At 31.9% G+C, this 20,877-nt stretch overlaps 1 protein-coding gene across 1 annotated transcript in view; it reads right to left on the bottom strand.

Moving 5' to 3' along the window:
• The window catches only part of LOC118189294 (glutamate receptor 1-like), a 235,585-nt gene that overhangs the window by 144,919 nt on the left and 69,789 nt on the right, over positions 1-20,877 (bottom strand). Inside the window, exons 2-3 of the mRNA XM_085808327.1 lie at positions 18,193-18,345; positions 16,410-16,661 (exon numbers count right to left, since the gene is read on the bottom strand). Of these exons, the coding sequence (XP_085664453.1) occupies positions 16,410-16,661; positions 18,193-18,345 (405 nt within the window). The remainder of the gene's footprint in view (positions 1-16,409; positions 16,662-18,192; positions 18,346-20,877) is intronic.

Genomic DNA, 20,877 nt, shown 5'->3' with positions numbered 1-20,877 from the left:
CTTTCTTCTGAATGAAAGTCATTTTGTTCAAAAGAAGAAAAATGTCACTAAATAGATTTCAAGGCCCTGTCCCTGGCTCCCATTTCTGGTGGCGACTTTTATCTTTCCCATTTCCTGTAAATAACAAAGCTCCTGCTTTCGGGAAAATGCGATAGAAATCAAATCATTGCTTAAAAGGCCAGAAGGAAAATTGCTTCAACGACCTTTGACGAAAATCATCTCGCCAAGCTGACGCGGATTTTAGTCATCCTTGCAAGACTCGGGACATACTTTTGTGATAAAATTGTATTATAATTCTATCTCAGCTGTGATATATTGTTTCCCCTTCTTCATGTCAGAAATAAAGGTCTTTGCATTTTTACTAGCTTAAGTCGCAGCTCTCTCAAATTTACCAAGAAGTATCACATTATACATTAGTATGAAAAATAAGAGAATTTGGTAATTACATTTTGGTGCACATTTAAATTCAGTTGATATTTAATTAATACATATGCATACTTGAAAGATAATTTTATCCAGAAATTGTTTATTTCATGAAAACAAATCCCTGTAATCGACAGAAATATACCGATATTACCGAAATGTAAACTGTGAAAGTGAATAAATGCATTAATAAATTATCGGTGTACCCTACTTCTACAAGTAGTATTTCTCCCGATTTCTTAGAATGCCTTCATGGTGTATGATCAGCACACACGGCGCTTATTTGAGAGATCCGGCAAGGGCACTGCTCATTTTTCACAGCTCCTGCTTTGAAAATAATTTCATGTCTCTACAGTGGCGCCCGAACCAAAAAGGGTAGTGGATGACCACTACCAGGATTTGATGATTATGTCCCCTACTCCCCAGTCGCCCTTTAAAAAGGGGAGTATATAAGGTAGTTTTCTCGCCTTCTTAGCATGCCTAAGTGTTGTAATAGTCAACACACTCGGCGCGTAATCAAGGGGTCCGAGGTTCGAGTCCCGGCGAGGGCATTGCTCATTTTTCATGTCTTCTGTTTCGAAATAATCTAATGTCTCTTCAGCAGTACTAATACAAGAATTAACCGCTTGAGTCCGGTGAACCGCTATCGCGCTTCACTTGTCGTATGCCAAAAATACGGCGCAGCGCGATAGCGTTTCTCTTGTTTTGTATCGAGAATGCGAAGACGCTGCTGTTGGTTAGTATACTTGGAAAAAAATATTGAAAATTGAAAACAAAAATTGTGAAATATACATTTGGTTTCCCATCAGGAGGAGGGGCATGCTTTGGTCCAGGTACTTCAGAAAAAGTATTCGATTCGTTCGAAAAAATTGTATCCACGGGTAAAAACTCATCAATAATATCGTCATCGGAGGTACTTGCAGTTACTTCATCATCATCACTGCTATCACTAATAACTCGTAATCTCTTAGAACGAATGATGATGTCACTTCCACTATCACTTTCAAGGTCATTACTATACTCTTCATTATCACTTCTCATAACATAGTCACTTTCAAATGAATCGGAACTTGACATGGGTTATTTCGTAATTATCAGTATAAAACTTGGTAAAAAATTTAAAACAATTTCCAATTCCTATAAAACAACTGCTACTGATATCACTACAACTGCTCTCAATGATTGCGTAAAGTATACTAACCAACAGCAGCGTCTTCGCATTCTCGATACAAAACAAGAGAAGCGCTATCGCGCTGAGCTGTATTTTTGGCATACGACAAGTGAAGCTCGATAGCGCTTCGCCGGACTCAAACGGTTAAATATGTAAATTCTTAGTTGTTTCATATGTACGTGATGTGATGAGTGCACTATTCACGTAACGGTCAAATAAATTAGTTGTGAAAGAACAACGTGAGTCTCATGATCATGGAAACGTACACTGCGGAAAAAAAGGGGGGGCAGTTTTATATTTTCCGTTCTACTGGGCTGATTGATGAAATTCAACTTGCGTACTGCGAAAACTGAAAAAAAAATTGCCAAGATAAATTTTTATATTTCTCCATAAATTTCTCACCAAAAGTTACAAAATTTAATATCTAGGCATAATTTGAGTCGTACAATCGAAATATGGAAAAAAAAAATATATGTTATTTCAGAAAAGTCCGGTTTTGTGTCAAAATACCTACGTTATATTAATGCTATATATAAATCTAATATATATCCTAAGTTGTGCTTTCGGGACATGAAAAACGAAATTTGAACTTCGTCAAACGGACTAGTGGAATGGAAGATATAGACGTGTTCTTTTTTTTATTTATTCATTTTTTTTACCAGGCAGTGTATATACAGCATACAGCAAGTTGTCTTCTCCGAAGAGTTCATTTGATAGGAGTACTTATTTCGTAGAAATGACGCTCTGGGTCCAAATGCCAGTCTTTACAATGTAAGTGGGAAAACTGTAAATTAACATTAAATGCAATGGTTTAAATTTTGTTCTAGAAGAGCATGTTAAGAATCCTTCTTGAATTCAAGTACAATAAGTTTATATTACAAATGCGTTATTAAATTCTTTCTTATTTCTTTTTAAAAAGTACAAATAAATAACATTTTACAACATTTATACTTAATATAGGTAATATAGATATAATGACGAGAAATCGTATACCAAAAAATGTAGTAGAACATTGTATATCTAAAGTAACTAACAATAAAAAATACTACAAAGGTATATGAAATATACCTTTGTAGTATTTTACTACAAAGGTATATTACTACAAAGGTATTTTACTTATTTATAACACTTACTACAAAGGTATATTTCATATACCTTTGTAGTAAGTGTTAAGTGAAGTTATTTGGATTAGTAGTTTTGAGAATTTAATATGGCACACAGTTTTTTATATTGTTTGGAATATGCATAAATTCTGAATTGAGATACTTAGAATCTTAGATTAATCTTTCAAATTATTTTTTTTTCTAAAAACCCTGAAATTTTAACTATTATATCATGTTGATAACGAGTTAAGATTACCATTCAAGTGTATTGATATATTTCGATTTCAATATTTAATTTAAAGAAAGGAACGTCTACGTGTTTCAAGTTAGTTACTATGCTAGAACAAAAAATTTTGAACTAATCTTCAAGACTTCACGATCACGATATGAGGTAGTTCTCCCGCTGTCTTAGCACGCCTTTGTGGTGTAGTGGTCAGCACGCTCGTCACGTATCGAGAGGTCCATGGTTTGAGTCTCGGCGAGAAACCTGCTCATTTGTCATCTCCCCTACTTTAAAAAATATCTACAGTGGCGCCCGAACTAAAAATGGTGGTGGATGATAATTCTCCACCACCAGGATTTGGCGATTGAGTCTAATAATCCCCAGTCGCCCTTTAAAAGGGGGGAGTATATAAGGTATTTCTCCCGTATTCTTAGCATGCCTTCGTGTTATAGTGGTTAGCACGCTCGGCGCATATCGAGATGTCTGTGGTTCGAGTCCCGGCGAGGGCACTGCTCACTCCAAAAACTCTAAATCACTCCTACAACAATAGTAACTAAAGTATTTATGTAATGACCTTGTTGCTAATAAAATATAAATGAAAAATGCTAGATTTAAGTAACATTAGGAACCCTTATAATTTAAATAATAAATGATTATGATTTAAAAAATAATAGTAATATTAATACAGTGATATTGAAAAGTAAAAATGGAACTTTGGGGAAGGACTGCAATACTTTCAAAACAGTTAATAAAAATCCTAAAAATCAAAGTGTCAACTTATCAGCACAAATTTTTAGAATAAAGTTCTATTAGAAGCAATTTGTTATCAAAATGCTGTTACTAATAACTAGCTCTTTAACAAATTTAGTGCGAAATCACTGCGTAAGCAACATAAAATTTCATTCGAACAAGAATTTAAACAATATCGTTTTTTCATAAACGTCTTCGAATGCGATATTGGTTTGAGTTCCGAAGCCTTTATGTTTTACATGTTATATTATTTTTACTGAATCTTCTCCACTGAAATGCCCTTAAACGCAGGAAACATGTATTCAAACAATCATGCCTGCTATAAAATCTTCAGTTTGTTTAACCATTTCCTAGAATTGGTGTTACAAATAAATTTATTTGAAGATTTATTTTTATTTTTCATTTGAGAAAATTCCACGAAATTCTGAATGTATTACCATAAATACATTTCCCGATACAATCGTCAAAAGTATTCATCATTTCTGTAATAGTCATATAATAATCCGGTGAATCATAAGAATCAATACAAATGCATGTAAATAATATTGAATTTTATGTCAAATTGTATCACGAAATCCATACACGCAGACTAACTGGAATAAAAACTTTGAACGCGAGCATTTCGTAATTAAGGATCTTGTTGCTACACTTTTAGCTTAAAACTTCTGAAGCTTATATGCCAAAGGATATCAAATTTGAGTAGATAAATTTGTCCTTGGTGCTGGTTTGTATTCCAAATAGTGTTCCAACTAGTAGCGTCTTGCAGTACTCATGATGGACAATCACAAAGAACAAAGAGCTAAAAAGTGAAACACTGTTACTAAGGAAGATAATCGACAAATATTCACCAAATTTCTTAAGAACCTTTCTCCGCCCGAAAGGTTTTATGCCTGAACAGCATACATCGTATGTCTCGTTCACACTACTCACCAAATCTTCTTGTTGAATGGGACACATTTTTATATTTACATGGATGTAGAAAACTGTCAGAAAATAGTTGAGTAGATAACAAAAATTAAGTGACGTAGATAGCGTGCTGACCTTAAAAAATACTCCATCTCAAGAGTTCCAGAACTGCCGCCACTATTGAGCAAATCGCTGATAAAAGTATATCGATGCTGATGCAAGGCACACTTAAGAACCTAAAAATATACATAAATGTAAAATTGAATATAAGTGCTTAAAATAATTTCGGTTATTTTGGTGGTACTTCTCGTCGATGTTGTTACGAGCAGCATTTCTGAATAAAAATTAGATTAAATATATTTGGATATAAGTTTCATCATATATCATTTCAAATCATTAAGTCACATTAAGAGGAAGAATTGTAATCTTATTGTGTTTTTTTATTTCTATATAATATGGCAATAATATTGATCTATGCTGTCTTAACGTGCTTAAATTCATTTTGCTCAAACCACGTGTACAGCATTTCTCAAGTTTATATTTGACTTTTTCAAAAACTACAAACAATTTCTTATCACTTTTAATGGGTTATCTAAGTGCTAATTCCTTCCAGAAATGCCAGCTGTATTTTTGTTTTTGAAGCAGAATTATATGCATTGCAATGTTACGCACACGCTTATGAAAGAAAAAAGGAGCTTTTTCCAGATTCTTTCTCACGCAACGAAAAAGAAAAAAAATGTATTCTCTTCGCGTGAAACTTTAAGGACCTTATCCACGAATCAATGTATTTATATTCAAAAATGGTGAAGAGTCAAATTAAATTTGCCATTAACTAGATTCTCCGTTTCTTTTGTGATAAAAACTTTTTATTTGATTCTTCAGTGATGTAAAACTATTTGAGGTATTTTTAGGAAATTAATTGTACGTTAATTTACCTAATCATACTTGCAAGTAAAAAAAAGGAGCAGATAAAAAATGTAAGTGATGCTTTTGTATTTTTTAATATATATATATATTTATGAAAATTATACGTTTCTGTTTTAAATTGTGTTTCCTCGTTGTTTCTTATCAGTGTCAAAATGAGCTAATTATTATCGCTGATTTGCACCATTAATCATTAGACACCTAATTTGGTAATATGGTGACCAATAAAGCATGAAGAAAATGCACTTTATATCAATGTTTAGGGATTACTGATTTTAGAATATTTCAGCCATCGCTGAGTAAGTATTCTATTCGATCAGGGAATAAAACAAATTACTAACTGCACTTCCATCGAAACATATGAGCTTTTATGTATTTTACTTAGAGATGTCTATCCATTTAATGTGCTCTCACTCGTTATTACACTATACATGGTGCTTTATTTGCGCAATGGATTTAATAAGCTTAAGTTCGTGAATACGTCTTTCGATTAAGAAAAAAATCTGCTTAGGTAAAAACATTTTTGAAGAATTTTGCTAGGTCTCCAGTGCTTTAATGTAAATTTTGAAGAGCAGTGTTTCCACAAGAAGATCATTAGAAGAAAATAGAAACCAAAATGTATTTCAACCTTTCAATGGTCTTCTGGTGTGTCACATTACTTCTAACTGAAAGATGTTAAACATTTATTCTGTTGTCAGTATAATATTGAAGCTTCCATTAAGAATTATGAACTTAAATATCTTCTTCTATGCTAAGAATCTTGCTTTAAGGGGGCTCATATACCTTAAGCCCCTTATGATCTTCGAATTATGTGAATGTTGCAAGATTTAGGATATTTTATTTACTTTAAAAGCAATTACTTTCAACTTTTTACAGCTGAATACATAGTATAGCTGCTTTGGAAGCTAGTAACCAGAAAGTTTGTGTTGCCACAAGTATTTTTGCAATTTAATCCGCTTTGTGACAAGATTTTTAGTCATGTTTCCACTTTGCGCGCATGATATTTTAAAAATAGCTAATGGTACATACTTGAAATTTAATGGAATTCTTTATATGGGCACTATTTTCTAACTGAACAAAAATTTTAATTTATTTATTTTAGTGTTAAATTATCATAATATTAAAATTATTAAAATTATAAATTTATTTTAATATTAAAAAAAATATGCACGAAAACATTACAGATTTTGTTAATAAAATACATTTTATACTGAACTCCAAATAAAATAAAAATTTAACATGAAATTTTTAGAATTTTTGATTCCCAGTAGTTTCTAAATGTTATAAAAGCCTATACATTAAATATGGAATTAATTATGCAACAGAATGTTTTAAACTGTGCGCGCAAGGTGGAAACATGACGAAAAATATTGTCACAAAGCGGATTGTATAAAAATATTTTTTGCAACTCTGATTACTATTTCAGAAAGCAGCTATATTATGTAGTCAGCTGGAAAAAGTTGGAAGTAATTGCTTTTGAAATAAATAAGTTATCCCAATTCTTGCAACAGTCACATATTCGAAGAACTTATGGGTTTTAAAGTGTATGAGAAATATTACTGAACTATAATTTATGCGAATAATAATATGATTTTTTTATTTGTTTTATTACTTATATTTTTTATTTGTTTCATTATTCATATATATTTTATTACTATTAATACCTGTTGCTTATTGTTATTTGTAAAATAAACGAGATAACTTTTAACGTTATTTGCTTATTGTTATTTGTAAAATAAACGAGATAACTTTTAACGTTATTTGCTTATTGTTATTTGTAAAATAAACGAGATAACTTTTAACATTATTTTTGTCACCACCAAGAAATTCCAAATTTACCATCTTTTCCAAATTTACATGTAATAGTTACTTTTCATTGTTTAAACGCTTCTTAAATAAGTTTAATTACTGAAAAGTATTTGGTTCCTAAAGAAGTGAGGCAGCTTAATTTTTACACATTCGAATTTACTGCTAGCATATATCTCTGCAGTTTTTAAACTAAAATTTCTATGAATTTCGAAGTTAATTAGATTTACGATTTAATCCAAAGGCTCGCACGAAATAATGATAAATAAATAAACCCATTAAACTGAATATATTTGCACTTAAAAAAGTCAAATCTAGCTTAAATGAAAATGCTTTCGAAATAACAAGCTTCAAAGCAGTAACATTCAGCTTCTCTTTTGAGATTCAGGTGATTTCGTTTGATTTCCGAAAGCATCTAACAAGAACAAATATTCTAGTAACAAGTAACGCTTCTTCATTTTTCCTGAACTCAGTTGATCACATTGAGGCAGGATTTTGGTTACCTTTAAATATATTCGAACTTCTTTGTTCTCGGGAAAAAGGTTAAAAAGATAGTGATGGAGAGCCGCATGGGAGTTGTACCTAGTATTGGAACGTCGCTTGAGAGTGGAGCCTTTAATTCTCTTTGCACGTAATTGCAAACTGCGAGCCCAAGATGCTTATATATATTACAAATAGCTAGGCTGATATTTCTACTGCTCCAGAAAAGCCCAGTATTGGCTTTACTGTGGGCTGCACAGGGCTGCTGAGCAACTCATTTTATAGTTATACATTATGTTTCCTTATGCTAAATAATAAATTATTATGCTCTATAAACAGAATATTTAATAAATGTTCTGTTTATAGAGATTCGTTCCTTGAATATTTCAGTTTAGGCTTATATAACATCATCAAACATACAAGAATGCGATTTAAGAAATAGCTTATTTAACAAGGATAAGCTATCTTGCCTGAGCAATATGGCGCAAAAGTAAAGTTATACTTTGGGTATATAGACATGTTATATGATCCCGCTCCAAATATATATATATATATATATATATATATATATATATTTGCTTAAAATAATATGTAACATGTTAGAATTTTTTGTCTTCAATCTCTTCGTCAATTATCCTATTTTTAAAATCTTAGATGCATGTATACAAATGAAACAGCATGCATAGATTAAAAATATACTAAAACTTCTTTTTTCATATATTTATTTATTTATTTATTTAAAATATTTTTTCACTTATGAAACGTAGGAAATATACATCAATAAAACGGAACTTCTTCAGGATTACGCGTAATGCAACACATACGCATAACAAGCAATAAAAAATAATGAATGAAATGAGTGAGAGGGGAATATTTATATTTTATTTAAATTTAACGCATGTTCCGTACAGTAAAGTAATAAATTAGTTACGCAATCTGTCTTCGAAATCCCTCCACGGCATGACTTTCGTCTTTGCTATTACGTAAAGGTTTTTACTTCTTCTATGTTCAATACGTGTTGGAAAACCAGTTTCACAGACAGGATTCATTTCAATTCAGTTAAAGAAAACTTCGTTTACAGATTGCTGAGGCCTTCGTTACAGATCAGAGATAAAGCTTTTCGTACACATTCTTTTACACCTTAAGGCCTATAATATTTAATGATAGTGTTTCTGGTTTTTGGATTTAATTGGCACGTTTAAAACCCGCATGCAGATTAAAATATTGAATCGAGAAACCTCGTAACTGATAAATTTCTTCCTTCCTATGATTTTAGTTGCAATAAGCAGCTCACTGTATTCCGAGAGATAGAAATGCACTCACAACCTTTAGAAAAGAACTAAGTAAACTGAAATAAAATTTCTTATGCAGCCACGCTTCTAAAAATCAATGCGTAATAATCCCTAAGGTACAATACCTTAATGAGCATGAAGTATTTATGGAACATAACTACATATCGCTACTGAACATCACTGATAATCATGTTTTTAAGGCGCCCGCCTTTCTGAAATGCAGAAATAATTTTGAAACATGGGCGACTTAATAATCGGTCATTAATAAGAAGACTCAGGTCACTCCTCATCTGATCTCGTTGTTGTATTTGCCGTAAGGCAACGGATATGCCTTCAAATCATTTTACGAGGTACTCATATTAATTTTCAAAGTTGTTTTCTTATGTTGATTGGGAATTCAACACAAAAGGTACAAATTTAATTGATACGTTTAAAACAAATAGCCAAAAATCATTGAAACAGCAATTATGTGGTATATTAATCAGCAAAAGGGTTTTAAAATCAATAATAATTTTTAAACCATTGAACCTGCATATTATTAAATAATTGCACAGTTGTATTCGAAGTTTTATTAAGCAATGCCACAAAAATATATCCCTTTCAGATTTGTCAATAATAATAATAATAATTAAGATTTTGAATTCCGTATTTAGAATGCGCATACAGAATATTTTTATTTTTATTGAAGTTTAACAATAATAGTCTCAATAAAACGTCTTAGTAATAAGATGATAACGAAATACCCGTTTTTCCTAAAACGGACCATAATGAAGAAATAAATTGCTCATAAAACTCAAGACCTCTATAATTTTCCAAAATTTCTATTAACGTTTGTTAGCGTACTGTAAGAACTTACTGCTAAAACTAATTAAAAAATAAATTTAAAAATAATATATTGAAAATTGTTAGATGATTAATAGAGATTTCTTAGTTAAACATACCGTATGAAAAGAATATTGCAGCTCCAAGCTTTAATAACGATTTCAAATGAAGAAACCACCTGATGGCAGCTGCAGTAAAACTCAAGGATATCACATTCGTAACAATGAAACAAATATCCTAAATCCATTTGCTCCCCCTACACACAATGAAAAGGGGAAAATGAAAGTGTGTGATCATTTACAGTCCAAAATGTACCATTTTGGAGTCCAAAAAAAAACCAGTAGACTTGTAGACTCGTTACCACAGACTAAAATTGCTGAATACATGCACGCAACAGTACACCAGACTATAAAACGATTTCATAGCTTCTGAAAACAATGTCATATATCTCCGCTTAGAGGACACGGGAGGAGGTTACCAGAAAACTTTTAAAAAACCGTTTCAAGTAGCTTTTGTTTCACCACATCCCTTATTAAAAACCTTCCGAATGTCGTCAAATTTGGTGAAATATCTCCAAATGTAGCCAACTAGGTGACAAAATTTGTCATTAAAATCAGTCAGATTTTTAAAAGCTGATAGCTCTAATTTTGCTTGTGCTGTCTGTATAATTTATTCGTGTCTTTAAGGCCTGCTTAAACTGCAAAATAGTAAACTAGTTAAGTAAACAAAGGCGCAGTTATTGCATAAAAATTAGAAGAATTAAAAGTTATACAAAAGGCAGAAGAAGGTTACATTAAATTACGATAAAATAAGACGCATTAGTAATAATAAAGGTGTAGAGACATTAGGTATTTTTTTAAGCAGGCAATAGGAAAAATGAGCAATCGCCTTCGCCGGGAATCGAACCACGGACCTCTGGAATACCGGCCCAGCGTGCAGAACCACTACACACGAAGGCACGCTAGGAAAGAGGGAGAAATACCTTATATACTCCTCTTTTTAAAGGGCGACTGGGGTTTTCAGGGGACCCAATCGCCAACTCCTGGGTGTGAAGTAACCTCATCTAACAACCTTTTAGTTCGGGCGCCACTGTAGAGACACTAGGTATTTTTTTGAAGCAGGTAAGAGGAAAAATGAGCAATCGCCTTTTCTGGGAATCGAACCACGGACCTCTGGAATACCGGCCCAGCGTACAGAACCATTACACCACGAAGGCACGCTAGGAAAGTGGGAGAAATACCTTATAAAGAAATGAAAACAAACGTTCCGCGATTAATAATGCGGAGAAAATCGCTAAATAATAAAATGCTGCTAAAGAAAGCAAATGTACCCGGATGTCTATATACACTACCAATGAAACGTATTTCAATTTTCGTATTGATCTACATTACAATAAAATCGTGAGCTTAAAATGTATTTTTTTCAGATGATGTGTCTTTATATTTGCCTATCTTCTCATCTATGAGTGAGTGAAATTAGCATTTACATTTTGCCGAAATTCGGATAGTCTTAAGCGGATAAATGAACGCAAGTTGACACTTAACTGCCCGTAGATAAAGCCTGGAATCGGGTAACTGATTTTCAAGAGAAAAGGCATGACTGGAGGCATAGTCGGAGAGTTAAGGGGTAAACGTTGTTAAGAGTAAGTAGCTTCTAGAAGCATAAAACTGAACAAAAGATTGAAAGGAGAAGAAAATGAGGTGTGAATGGACGATGTAGTCTCATTGTTAGTCTTGGAATTCAAATAGTAAATGCTAATACTAACGCACAGTCAGATGAGCTACTATGGAAGCAGATCTAGAGCATATAATGTTCGAAAAAGTTATAAGGTATTTCTCCGGCATTCTTAGCATGCCTTCGCGGTGTAGTGGTCAGCACGATCGACACGTATTCGAGAAGTCCGTGATTCGAGTCCCAGTGAGGGCATTGCTCATTTTTCATCTCTCCTGCTTCGAAATAACATAATGTCTCTACAGTGGCGCCCGAACTAAAAGGTGGTCCCCCTTTAAAATACATAAGTGTATAAGGTATTTCTCCCGCCTTCTTAGCATGCCTTCGTAGTGTAGTGGTCAGCACGCTCGATGCGTATTCGAGAGGTCCATGGTTCGAGTCCCGGCGAAGGCATTGCTCATATTTCATCTCTAATGCTTCTAAGTAACCTAATGTCTTTACGAAGTAAGGTTGGTTTTAAGACTGCTAGTATTTGTTATAAAGTTGGTGAAACTTCCTTATTATTTTCGCGATTATCTTTTCCACATTACTATTTGAGGCATTCAAAATTACAGAATTTGAAAAAACTAAGAGAGCAATTCGAAAAGGAATTTTCGATTGTGTAGAGTAGTAGATTTTAGGAAAATAGTTTCCTGCATCTTAAATCTTCCTTAATGAAACTTAGAATTTGGTTTCTAAGCAATTACCATACTCGGCCCATGATAATGGGCTCGGACCATAATAATGGATTCAGAACATAATAATGGCTTATTTGATACCTGTTGGCTATATTCATGGTAGTTTATGTTAAAAGTATATGTTGAAATTGTTACAAGGTTTACATCACTAAGGATTTAAATAAAATGAACTAAACGAATTGTAATTTTAAATTATAACTAAATCCAGAGTTTAAATTATAAAATTTCCTAAGTAGTTAAAATTATAGTACTGCATTTTATTACTTTCTTTTTCTGTAAATATTAAATTAGGTAAAATTCCCTTAAAAATTCGTACTCTTTTTTTCTTTTGTTTCGACTAAGTTAATCACATTCTTCAATTTTAAATAGAAAATAAATCATCAGAAATTTATAAAAGGCAGTGAAACATCTCTCAAAAGAAGATTTTATTTGAAATTTCTTTTGTCAATTATATTCAAACATTTTATTTCAAATAAAGTTATGCAAAAATGAAATTCCATGACAAAATTTCTGATATCGCTGTTATAAGATGTAGCTTAATAATAGAGCATAACTGAGAAAATTGTGAAATTCAGGTAACTACATAATTATTCAAAACTAAAAACTATGAAATTTTAGTAAAAAGCCACTGCTTTGGATGTTGAAATAAACTATTTGTCTGTGCAGTGGTTTGTATGAAATATTTTAAATACATTTGATTGAGCAGGTACGCACAGAAATTAAGAGAACTGAGTGTTAATAAAATTATTATGATTAAAAAATGAATACGAATTGAAAGTATTTCAGAAATAATTTAGGCCAAGATTTCGAACGCTGTCGAAGCAAACTTCTTACCAAGACACAAACATAGTTTATTATCTTTTGAAATTGGCCTGATATTTTTATTCTGATTTAGTTTATTAGCAATCATTTTAAATGAAATTGTGACCTAAAGCACAATTTTAGTGTTTCCAGACAATATAATATGAATATTGTTTCTTAAACTTAAATTTACAATATTGCGTACACAACAAACATCAACAAAATTCATATTGAAATGAAAAATCAATGAAATCAATGATATAACAGGTGATATTAGTTCTTGGCTTTTAAGCAATTAGCTCCCGAGCTTTATGATATATTTGAGTAATTTCACTGCTTAAGCAAATCTTTAAAGAAAGATGAAAGAGGGTTGCATATAGTATTATCTTGAACGTTGTTAAATATAAATCAAATTCTCATTAGGTATTAAAATATCTTGCATCTTCATATTCTTATTAAAATGTTAAGCATAACTTCGTCTTATTTTGTGTAACACACATCTTCATGAATTTTGATAACATTTCGAGATCCATACTTAGCCCATTTCCATAGCGAATCTGCTTGAAATAGGAATTGTTTGAATTCTATTCAAAAATGGATATTACTGTTGTAAGTGATAATATTATATTTAAGAAACAAGGTAGCTTAAAATTTAAGATTAAATTTTATCATAGTTCAAAAGAAATGCTCTCCACGTCCAAAAATGAATCAGGAAGAACAAAAGAATTATTTAAGTAAAACTAAACTAGAAAAGCCGAAATCTTTTATTTGTATCAGTAAAGAGTATTTTGAAGATTTATGAAATACAAAGCAGTTTTATTTTTTTTTTTTTACCTTTCATTTTAAATTCATTTATTCCATGATGAATCTAAAGAGAAAACTAAAGCTGTTTCAGATTTAAAGGCTCTCCGTTTAAGTGATTTGCTGCTGCGGCTTTACAATTTCTCAAGATGGAAAACTAATTTCATTACCTGCGTCGGGGGAGAAAGTCCCTTCTTTTAAATCGTACATCAATATCTTTTTTTCCCCGTCAAATCAAACGTTAGCCTGAAACATTATTTAAATCTGCTTACCTTCTACTGCTAAAGCAAAAGTGATTTTTTTATCTGCTTTTCCTTAATGAGAAATTTTCCTCGTTAATTAAGTGGGAAGGCTACAAAATTGTAGATGTGGGATCTTGTTAATTTTGTGGTAATGCTCTTACAAGCCGATTTGATATTTTTTCTATTAAAAACTTTATAATTCCATATCGTACTTTATGAGGTCTTTTGGCAGTATATTCCTTATTACACAATATGCGCACATATTAAAAGTTGCATCTATAAACTACGCTTATCCTTAAGTTTGGAATACGCTGTATGTTTGTGCATATTTTAGATGGTATGTGCTTTTATGCACATTATAGTATTACTATATTTTGGCATCGTTAATTCTAGTCCATTCAGCCTTCTCAAGGTAAAGGAAATACATTATCAATTTTTATTTAATTCGTGGTCCTTTCCACGATGCTACGATTTTTCAATCTCCCCAAAATAAGCCAAATATCCATAAAGTTTATTTTTTAAATGGCAGTTTTATTTTTAATTGCATATATTTTTACATAATCAGATTAATACATTTTTAATTTGCAGGTGCTCTATTTTAAATAGATACCACAGCAATTAAAAAAGAATTATTCAAACACTTGAATTTCAAATACATGTTTTAATTTTACAGCTACGTAAAGATTCGATTTTAAATTTTAACGTGAGGATGGATATATACATGAAACTTTTGTGTTCAATACTTTGCTTCTTTAGTATATTCTGCCTGATGCATAAGTCTTCGCAGATGGCAGAACTATTACTTATTTAACTGTATGATCTATCCATATGACTTAACGTCTTAAAGGAAAACCTACGTAAAATTAAAAGTAAGCACATATTTAAGTCTTATCATGCTTTACCTTACTCTTGTGGCATTTTATAAAGTATGCAGTCATTTAATAACTTTTGTTTTTAAAACCGAAATGAAGTTGTGGTATTTATTTACTTCTTTCATTAACTTCTCTCAGTTTTTAGTTAACAGAATAAAGAATAAAGAAACAGTTTAAAATAAAATAAATTTTTGAAGCTTTTTGACTAAATCGTGTACTTAGATACTACAGATTTTACCCATCTATAAACTATGTTTTTGAAATTTATGTAACTCTAGGAGGCTAGTTTTGAAAGAATATGTTTGCTTCACTATATGCAGCTGACTTCAAATTTTTTATTTATATCCTCTAACATTCGCCTAGTTGATCTTTGCCGTTATAATTGTCAATTATGGCAAATATTAGAAAATGAAATTATTTCTATACGCAATTTATAGCTCGCTGCCTGTATGTATTATTTGTGCAAATTAATTTGAAACAATGGCGCCTACCAGATGTTTTAATTTTTGTTTATTTGTATAGGTTACTAAACATTTTAAACTACATTATAAGCTTCTAATATTTAATTTGAAATATCAGCAAAACAATGAAATACACTTTTCTCTTTAATTAAAATTTCGATTCAATTTTAGATAAAAAAATTAAAAGACTTTGCCTTATATCTATTGGACTAAAACGTAAAGTCTTTCATTATGTCTTATTTTTGTTTGTGAAATATTTCTAATGAAATAAATTCATAAAAAAATGAAAGCAAATATTTCGAAAAAGAATGCAAATATTTTTTTATTATGGATAATTTGATTTATTTCTCGAGTGTATTATAAAGTAGAACATAAAACGTAAATGCTACTCTCTCATCTGAGATGGATAAATTAATTTGCAGTCATCTAAATGTCAGATTCTAGTCCAGTAATGAAGAAATGAATCGTACTGCATCGATATTATATTAAGTATATGAAAAAATACAACTAATTATACTAATTTGAATATCGGTCCTCTTAAAGCAGTGAAATATAATTTTTTTTGAAAATTAGAATATTTAAAAAGTACTTCCTGTAAATTCTTCACTGAATGAGTATTTAGAGTACCATTCACATTCAATGTGCAGTTGTCTGGAAAAGGAGTAGTGATCCTTAAGTTTAAATGCTGTTTTCAGTTTTGCTACACGTCTTTGCAAACTGCCAAATTAAATTACTGTAAAGTCATCCTCTATAACCGTAAGCTTGCAGATTAATTATTTGCATAATTTCATGGTATCGAACTTTGAATTCCTAATTACTGAGAGATCGAGTATAATGAATATTAAGAAAGTGTTTGATAACTGCATGTCTTGAGATATAGAATAAAACACGAAATGCCCATAACATAGTAGAAGGAATACTTACCATTATCGGAGTCATAGAGATAAATTATCGTTTTCCATTTATAATAATTGATGACATCGACAATAGCTCGTAGGTAACGTGGTCTGAGATTTACTCCTAGATGAGAAGGCCTATCGGAACTTGTTTGTTGAGGAAAGGCAGGGCTGACCAGCGGCATCTGGAACATATTTGAGTAGGCCGCAAATGTGTCATAAGAGGGGTCACTTGTTGGAGCTATTAATGTAAATATACCCCTCTCCATTTGTGAGCACACTGCAATAAAATATAAGCCATAAATATAGTGCTGGAAACAAGTTAAAAATTTCTATATATATACACTTAAAATCCAAGGAAAAGTTAATTTAACAAATATATATTTTCAAAAGGTTTTAGATGAGGCTTGAAATACATATTCCAGAAGTTGTAGTATAAATCGTAATAAATTCTGACCATCTGAGCAGAGAAAAGAGTGTGCAAACAGTAGACAATTGAAACTTTTTAATTCATTGCCTCTTTTCATTTTTGGATTTAGCAGCCTTCGGTCTTACTTGTCATTTTTGTATAGAAATTTAGTCCACTTTCTAGAGTTATTAAGTTTATTTAGGAGCATGAAACATGTGCAAAGCCTATTGAAGATTAGAGGACCCAGATCACCAAATCCAAAAGGACATATACCAGAAATCTTAATAATATTTAGTAAACTCAAGATATTTTCTATAACATTTTTTCCCACTAAGATAATCCTTTTACTTTTTCATAATAAAGCTTAGTTCTTTTAATTTAATCGTCACAATTCAGTTTCTTTACCAAAAAGCATTACTACTGAATTTCAGTTTCACCTTTATTGATTCTCTACATTACTCATTGATTGTTTTTTATGTTGAGGAATGCTAGGAATCGGCGAATTTATTAGTTATAAAAATATTTACATGCACTATATATACAGACTTTCAATTAGTTTTAGTTCAACGTAGTCTGAGTCTTACACAGGTGGAAGGCTCGGTTGCCGTTTATGTTTCTGCACATCTGATTGTTGTCCTTTGAAAGGTCTAGTAGTCTAAAGTAGTCTAATTGTCTAAAGTAGTCTAAAGTCTTCATTAAAGTTTCAAAGTTCAAAGTTTGTCTAAAGTCTTCATCCCTGAAAACGTTTTGTTACTGAAAATTATTGCTCTGTTACTAAAACAACTAGCCACTTTGTTTATCTCAGATTATAGGAATAGCAGAGCTTGTCTGCGAACTCGTACGCTTTTAACTTCTAATTAAATAAAATTTTGGTTAAAAAAATGAGAAATCAAGTAAATTATCACTACTTCACAGGAATCTAAATAGCTACCGTAGGTAGAGATATTCCCTATTGTTCTTCTCCTCACCAGAAGAAACTTCTTTCCGTGTTTTTTTCGCGGTACAGGTCAAAGATTATACAGCTCTTAATTGGAAATTAATAGTAAGAAACATATATCTGTCGATTAGACTTTTCTTTGAATTCGTTTACCCACAAACTATTTTTTCTGTTTATGCAGCATTAAATAAGATAATGAAACAAACTTAAATCCCCGTTAAATGTGTAACAGCTATCCTGTACATTATATTTTTCGAACTAAGTATATATTCCTTATGACATATATATACTATATATATAAACCGTCAATGTCATATATATATATATATATATAAATCGTCAACTCTGAAAACGATGGACTCATCATTTCTGTTCTTTCTTTGATTGTCTCACAGCATAGGGATAAAAAATATAAACAAATTTTAATTTTTTTGATTTAGGTAGTGTAATTTAGTTTTTACTTACATGTTTGACCGATCTTGTAGGAATCATCGCTTTCTAAAACTTCAACAACTGGTTCCACCTTAAATCTAGCTTGAGAATCATTATTATTATGAAAGGATATTGCGTAATTGAAGGCAGTTTGCATTTCTTCTGAGCCTGGAGTAAATATAGCACCTGAAAAGAAAAACAAATTGCACTTCGTGTATACTGATAGTAATTAAATTGTTTTTTTGAAAAGAGTTACTGGTTTTTTGTTTGATACCAGTTTTTAAAAATAAATGTAATCAATTTATTTACGTACGTAACTGAAGCTTGAAGAGCATTATGTAACGTTTGAAAATGTACATATAAAAATTATTTTTTTAAAATTTATTTTATTTTAGTCATAAACTACAAACATAATTTTAAAATAATCTGAAGTAAAACAGAAATATCAACAGATGAGTTTTTTTTATACTTCGTGATATATATAAACATATAAGTAAGTTTTTAAACAGGACATATTTTTCATAAGTAGCCATCATAAAATGAAATAAATTACCCAAAATCTTGTTTTACTTATTAAGTTCTTGCGATATTTTTGAAAATGTTGGGCTTTAGTTAACAAGCATAAACATTTGTGATTCTGTATGAATTGCAAAAAGAATTTCAGTGAATCAATTAATAAATAATAAAAGAACCATAAAATAAATCTTGTTTAATGAATCGAAACAGTTCGTAGTCTCTCTGAGGGTATAAAATATATTTGAAGTATTCATTCCTATACTCTTTCAAATTTTATTACGGAAGAATTTAGAATTAATAACAATTTTAATGGATGTTAATTAAATTACCAGAACTTCAAATCAACTTCATAATTCTAGAGACAGCAACAAAAAAAAAATGAAATCTAAAAATCTACGCCTTTAAATTCTCGGTTAATAATGCATTTTAAGGCACTGAAGTGTCTTTTTCCAGCTTACTAGCATTCAAAATTGCGCTCACTTCAGAGAAATGCATAAGATATCACGAAGTATAAAAAAAAAACTCATTTATTGATATTTCTGTTTTACTTCAGATTATTTTAAATTAAAATTACTACTATAAAATATTTGTAAGTGAATTATATAAAGGTTATTGAGGTGCGAAGCACATACACATTGAAATAGTCGATGTTAAAGATCATCACTTACAGCACATGTCCAGAACGAGCAATTTTAAAAGCAAGTAATTTACTTAAAGAATATTAACGAACCTAACGCATGTATTAAGTTGTAAGTAACCTAACTTATGAAACAGCATTACCCGTGTGTATACAACAACTGCTTTTAAATCTTGGTTGTTTATATATACACTGCTAGCAACCCAAATTGCAACACCAAGAAAAACAAGAGATATCACAACAAAATTTATTTAGTAGATAACATGTTGACCAAGTATCAAATGATTAAATTTATATACTTCTGTGTAGTGTGGTTCCTTCCAGAATCAGTAGCCAGAGTAGCCGCCATTGTTGGAGATCACCGCTGCCACACGCCTCGGCATTGAAAGAGACTTTCGATGTGTTCTTGGGGTACAGCAGACCAAGCAGCTTCCACACGCTGCCAAAGTTGATCTTGTATTGCAGCTTGGGATGTAATCTGGGTCAATCATTCAGCAACCATGGACCACATGTTTTCTATCGGCGAAAGATCAGGAAAGCGAGCCGGCCAGGGAAGCAATCCAATCTGGCGATTGACGAAGAACCCTTGAACCTTGTGGTCGCGCATTATCCTGTTGAAATATGACTGTGGGCAAGCCCTGAAGTTAAGGAAGGACAACTGGCTCCAACACCTCGGAGATGTAGCGCTGGCCTGTAAGATTCTTACTAGTGTAATTTCTCAGTTACTGTAGAAAGTGACGAATCTCAAGAACTAGTTAGCGCATAATCGCTTAAGTTCGTAAAACAAGAAACAACAAGAGATATACCCGAAGCTATCAAGATTCTAATCGAGTTGGCTCCTTAACTCTATTTGACTACGAAGCTTATCAAGGGCCTGAGTGCGGCCGTGCGTAATAACAGCTTTTAGAGAGAGTAGCCAAAAGGCAGACGCACGCAAATCAGAAACTCTGATTCTCTCTAACTCAGCAAGTAGACTTCGCGGTTTTAAATACCGCTCAGTATTCAGAGTATTCAGAGTGATTCCGAAACTACGTTCTGGCCGGAAGTAGTAAGTTGAAGTTAAGAATTTGACAGGAAAGAAGTTTAACTTATAATTTAACCGTTAATAAAATTAACATAATCCTTACAGACTGTTTAAAGTACAGGCAATGCGTACTAGAGGAGTGCGAGAGTGATATTCAGTACCGCCCCATATGATGTTGCAGACAGAATCGACTCGTCAGTAAAGAAAATTTCATTCCATTCTGCCGTCCACATCCATCTTTCATCGCATCATTGGCGATGGAGACGTCTGTGGTTCCGCGTCAAGGGTAGACGAAGTAATGGACGGCTTTTGGGCAGACCACTCTGCTGTAAACGGCGTCGAATGGTACGCGCAGACACTGGATGATGCGTTACAGACTGAATGTGCTGTGCTATGGTTCGTGATGTGACTGAGCGATCCGTCACTGCTATGCACACAATGTTCCTCTCGTCATGTGAAGTGGTGCACTGAGGTGGATGCGATCGAACACGTCGGTCCGTCGTACCCTCCTGCTTCCAACGGTCACATATCCGCCTTACAG

This window comes from Stegodyphus dumicola, chromosome X1 (genome assembly GCF_044657685.1).
Source record: "Stegodyphus dumicola isolate Sdum_Otavi_A_Nest chromosome X1, ASM4465768v1".
Classification (NCBI taxonomy): Eukaryota; Metazoa; Arthropoda; class Arachnida; order Araneae; family Eresidae; genus Stegodyphus; species Stegodyphus dumicola.
Note: the sequence above shows the minus strand (reverse complement) of the source record. Positions and strands in the feature narration are given on the sequence as shown.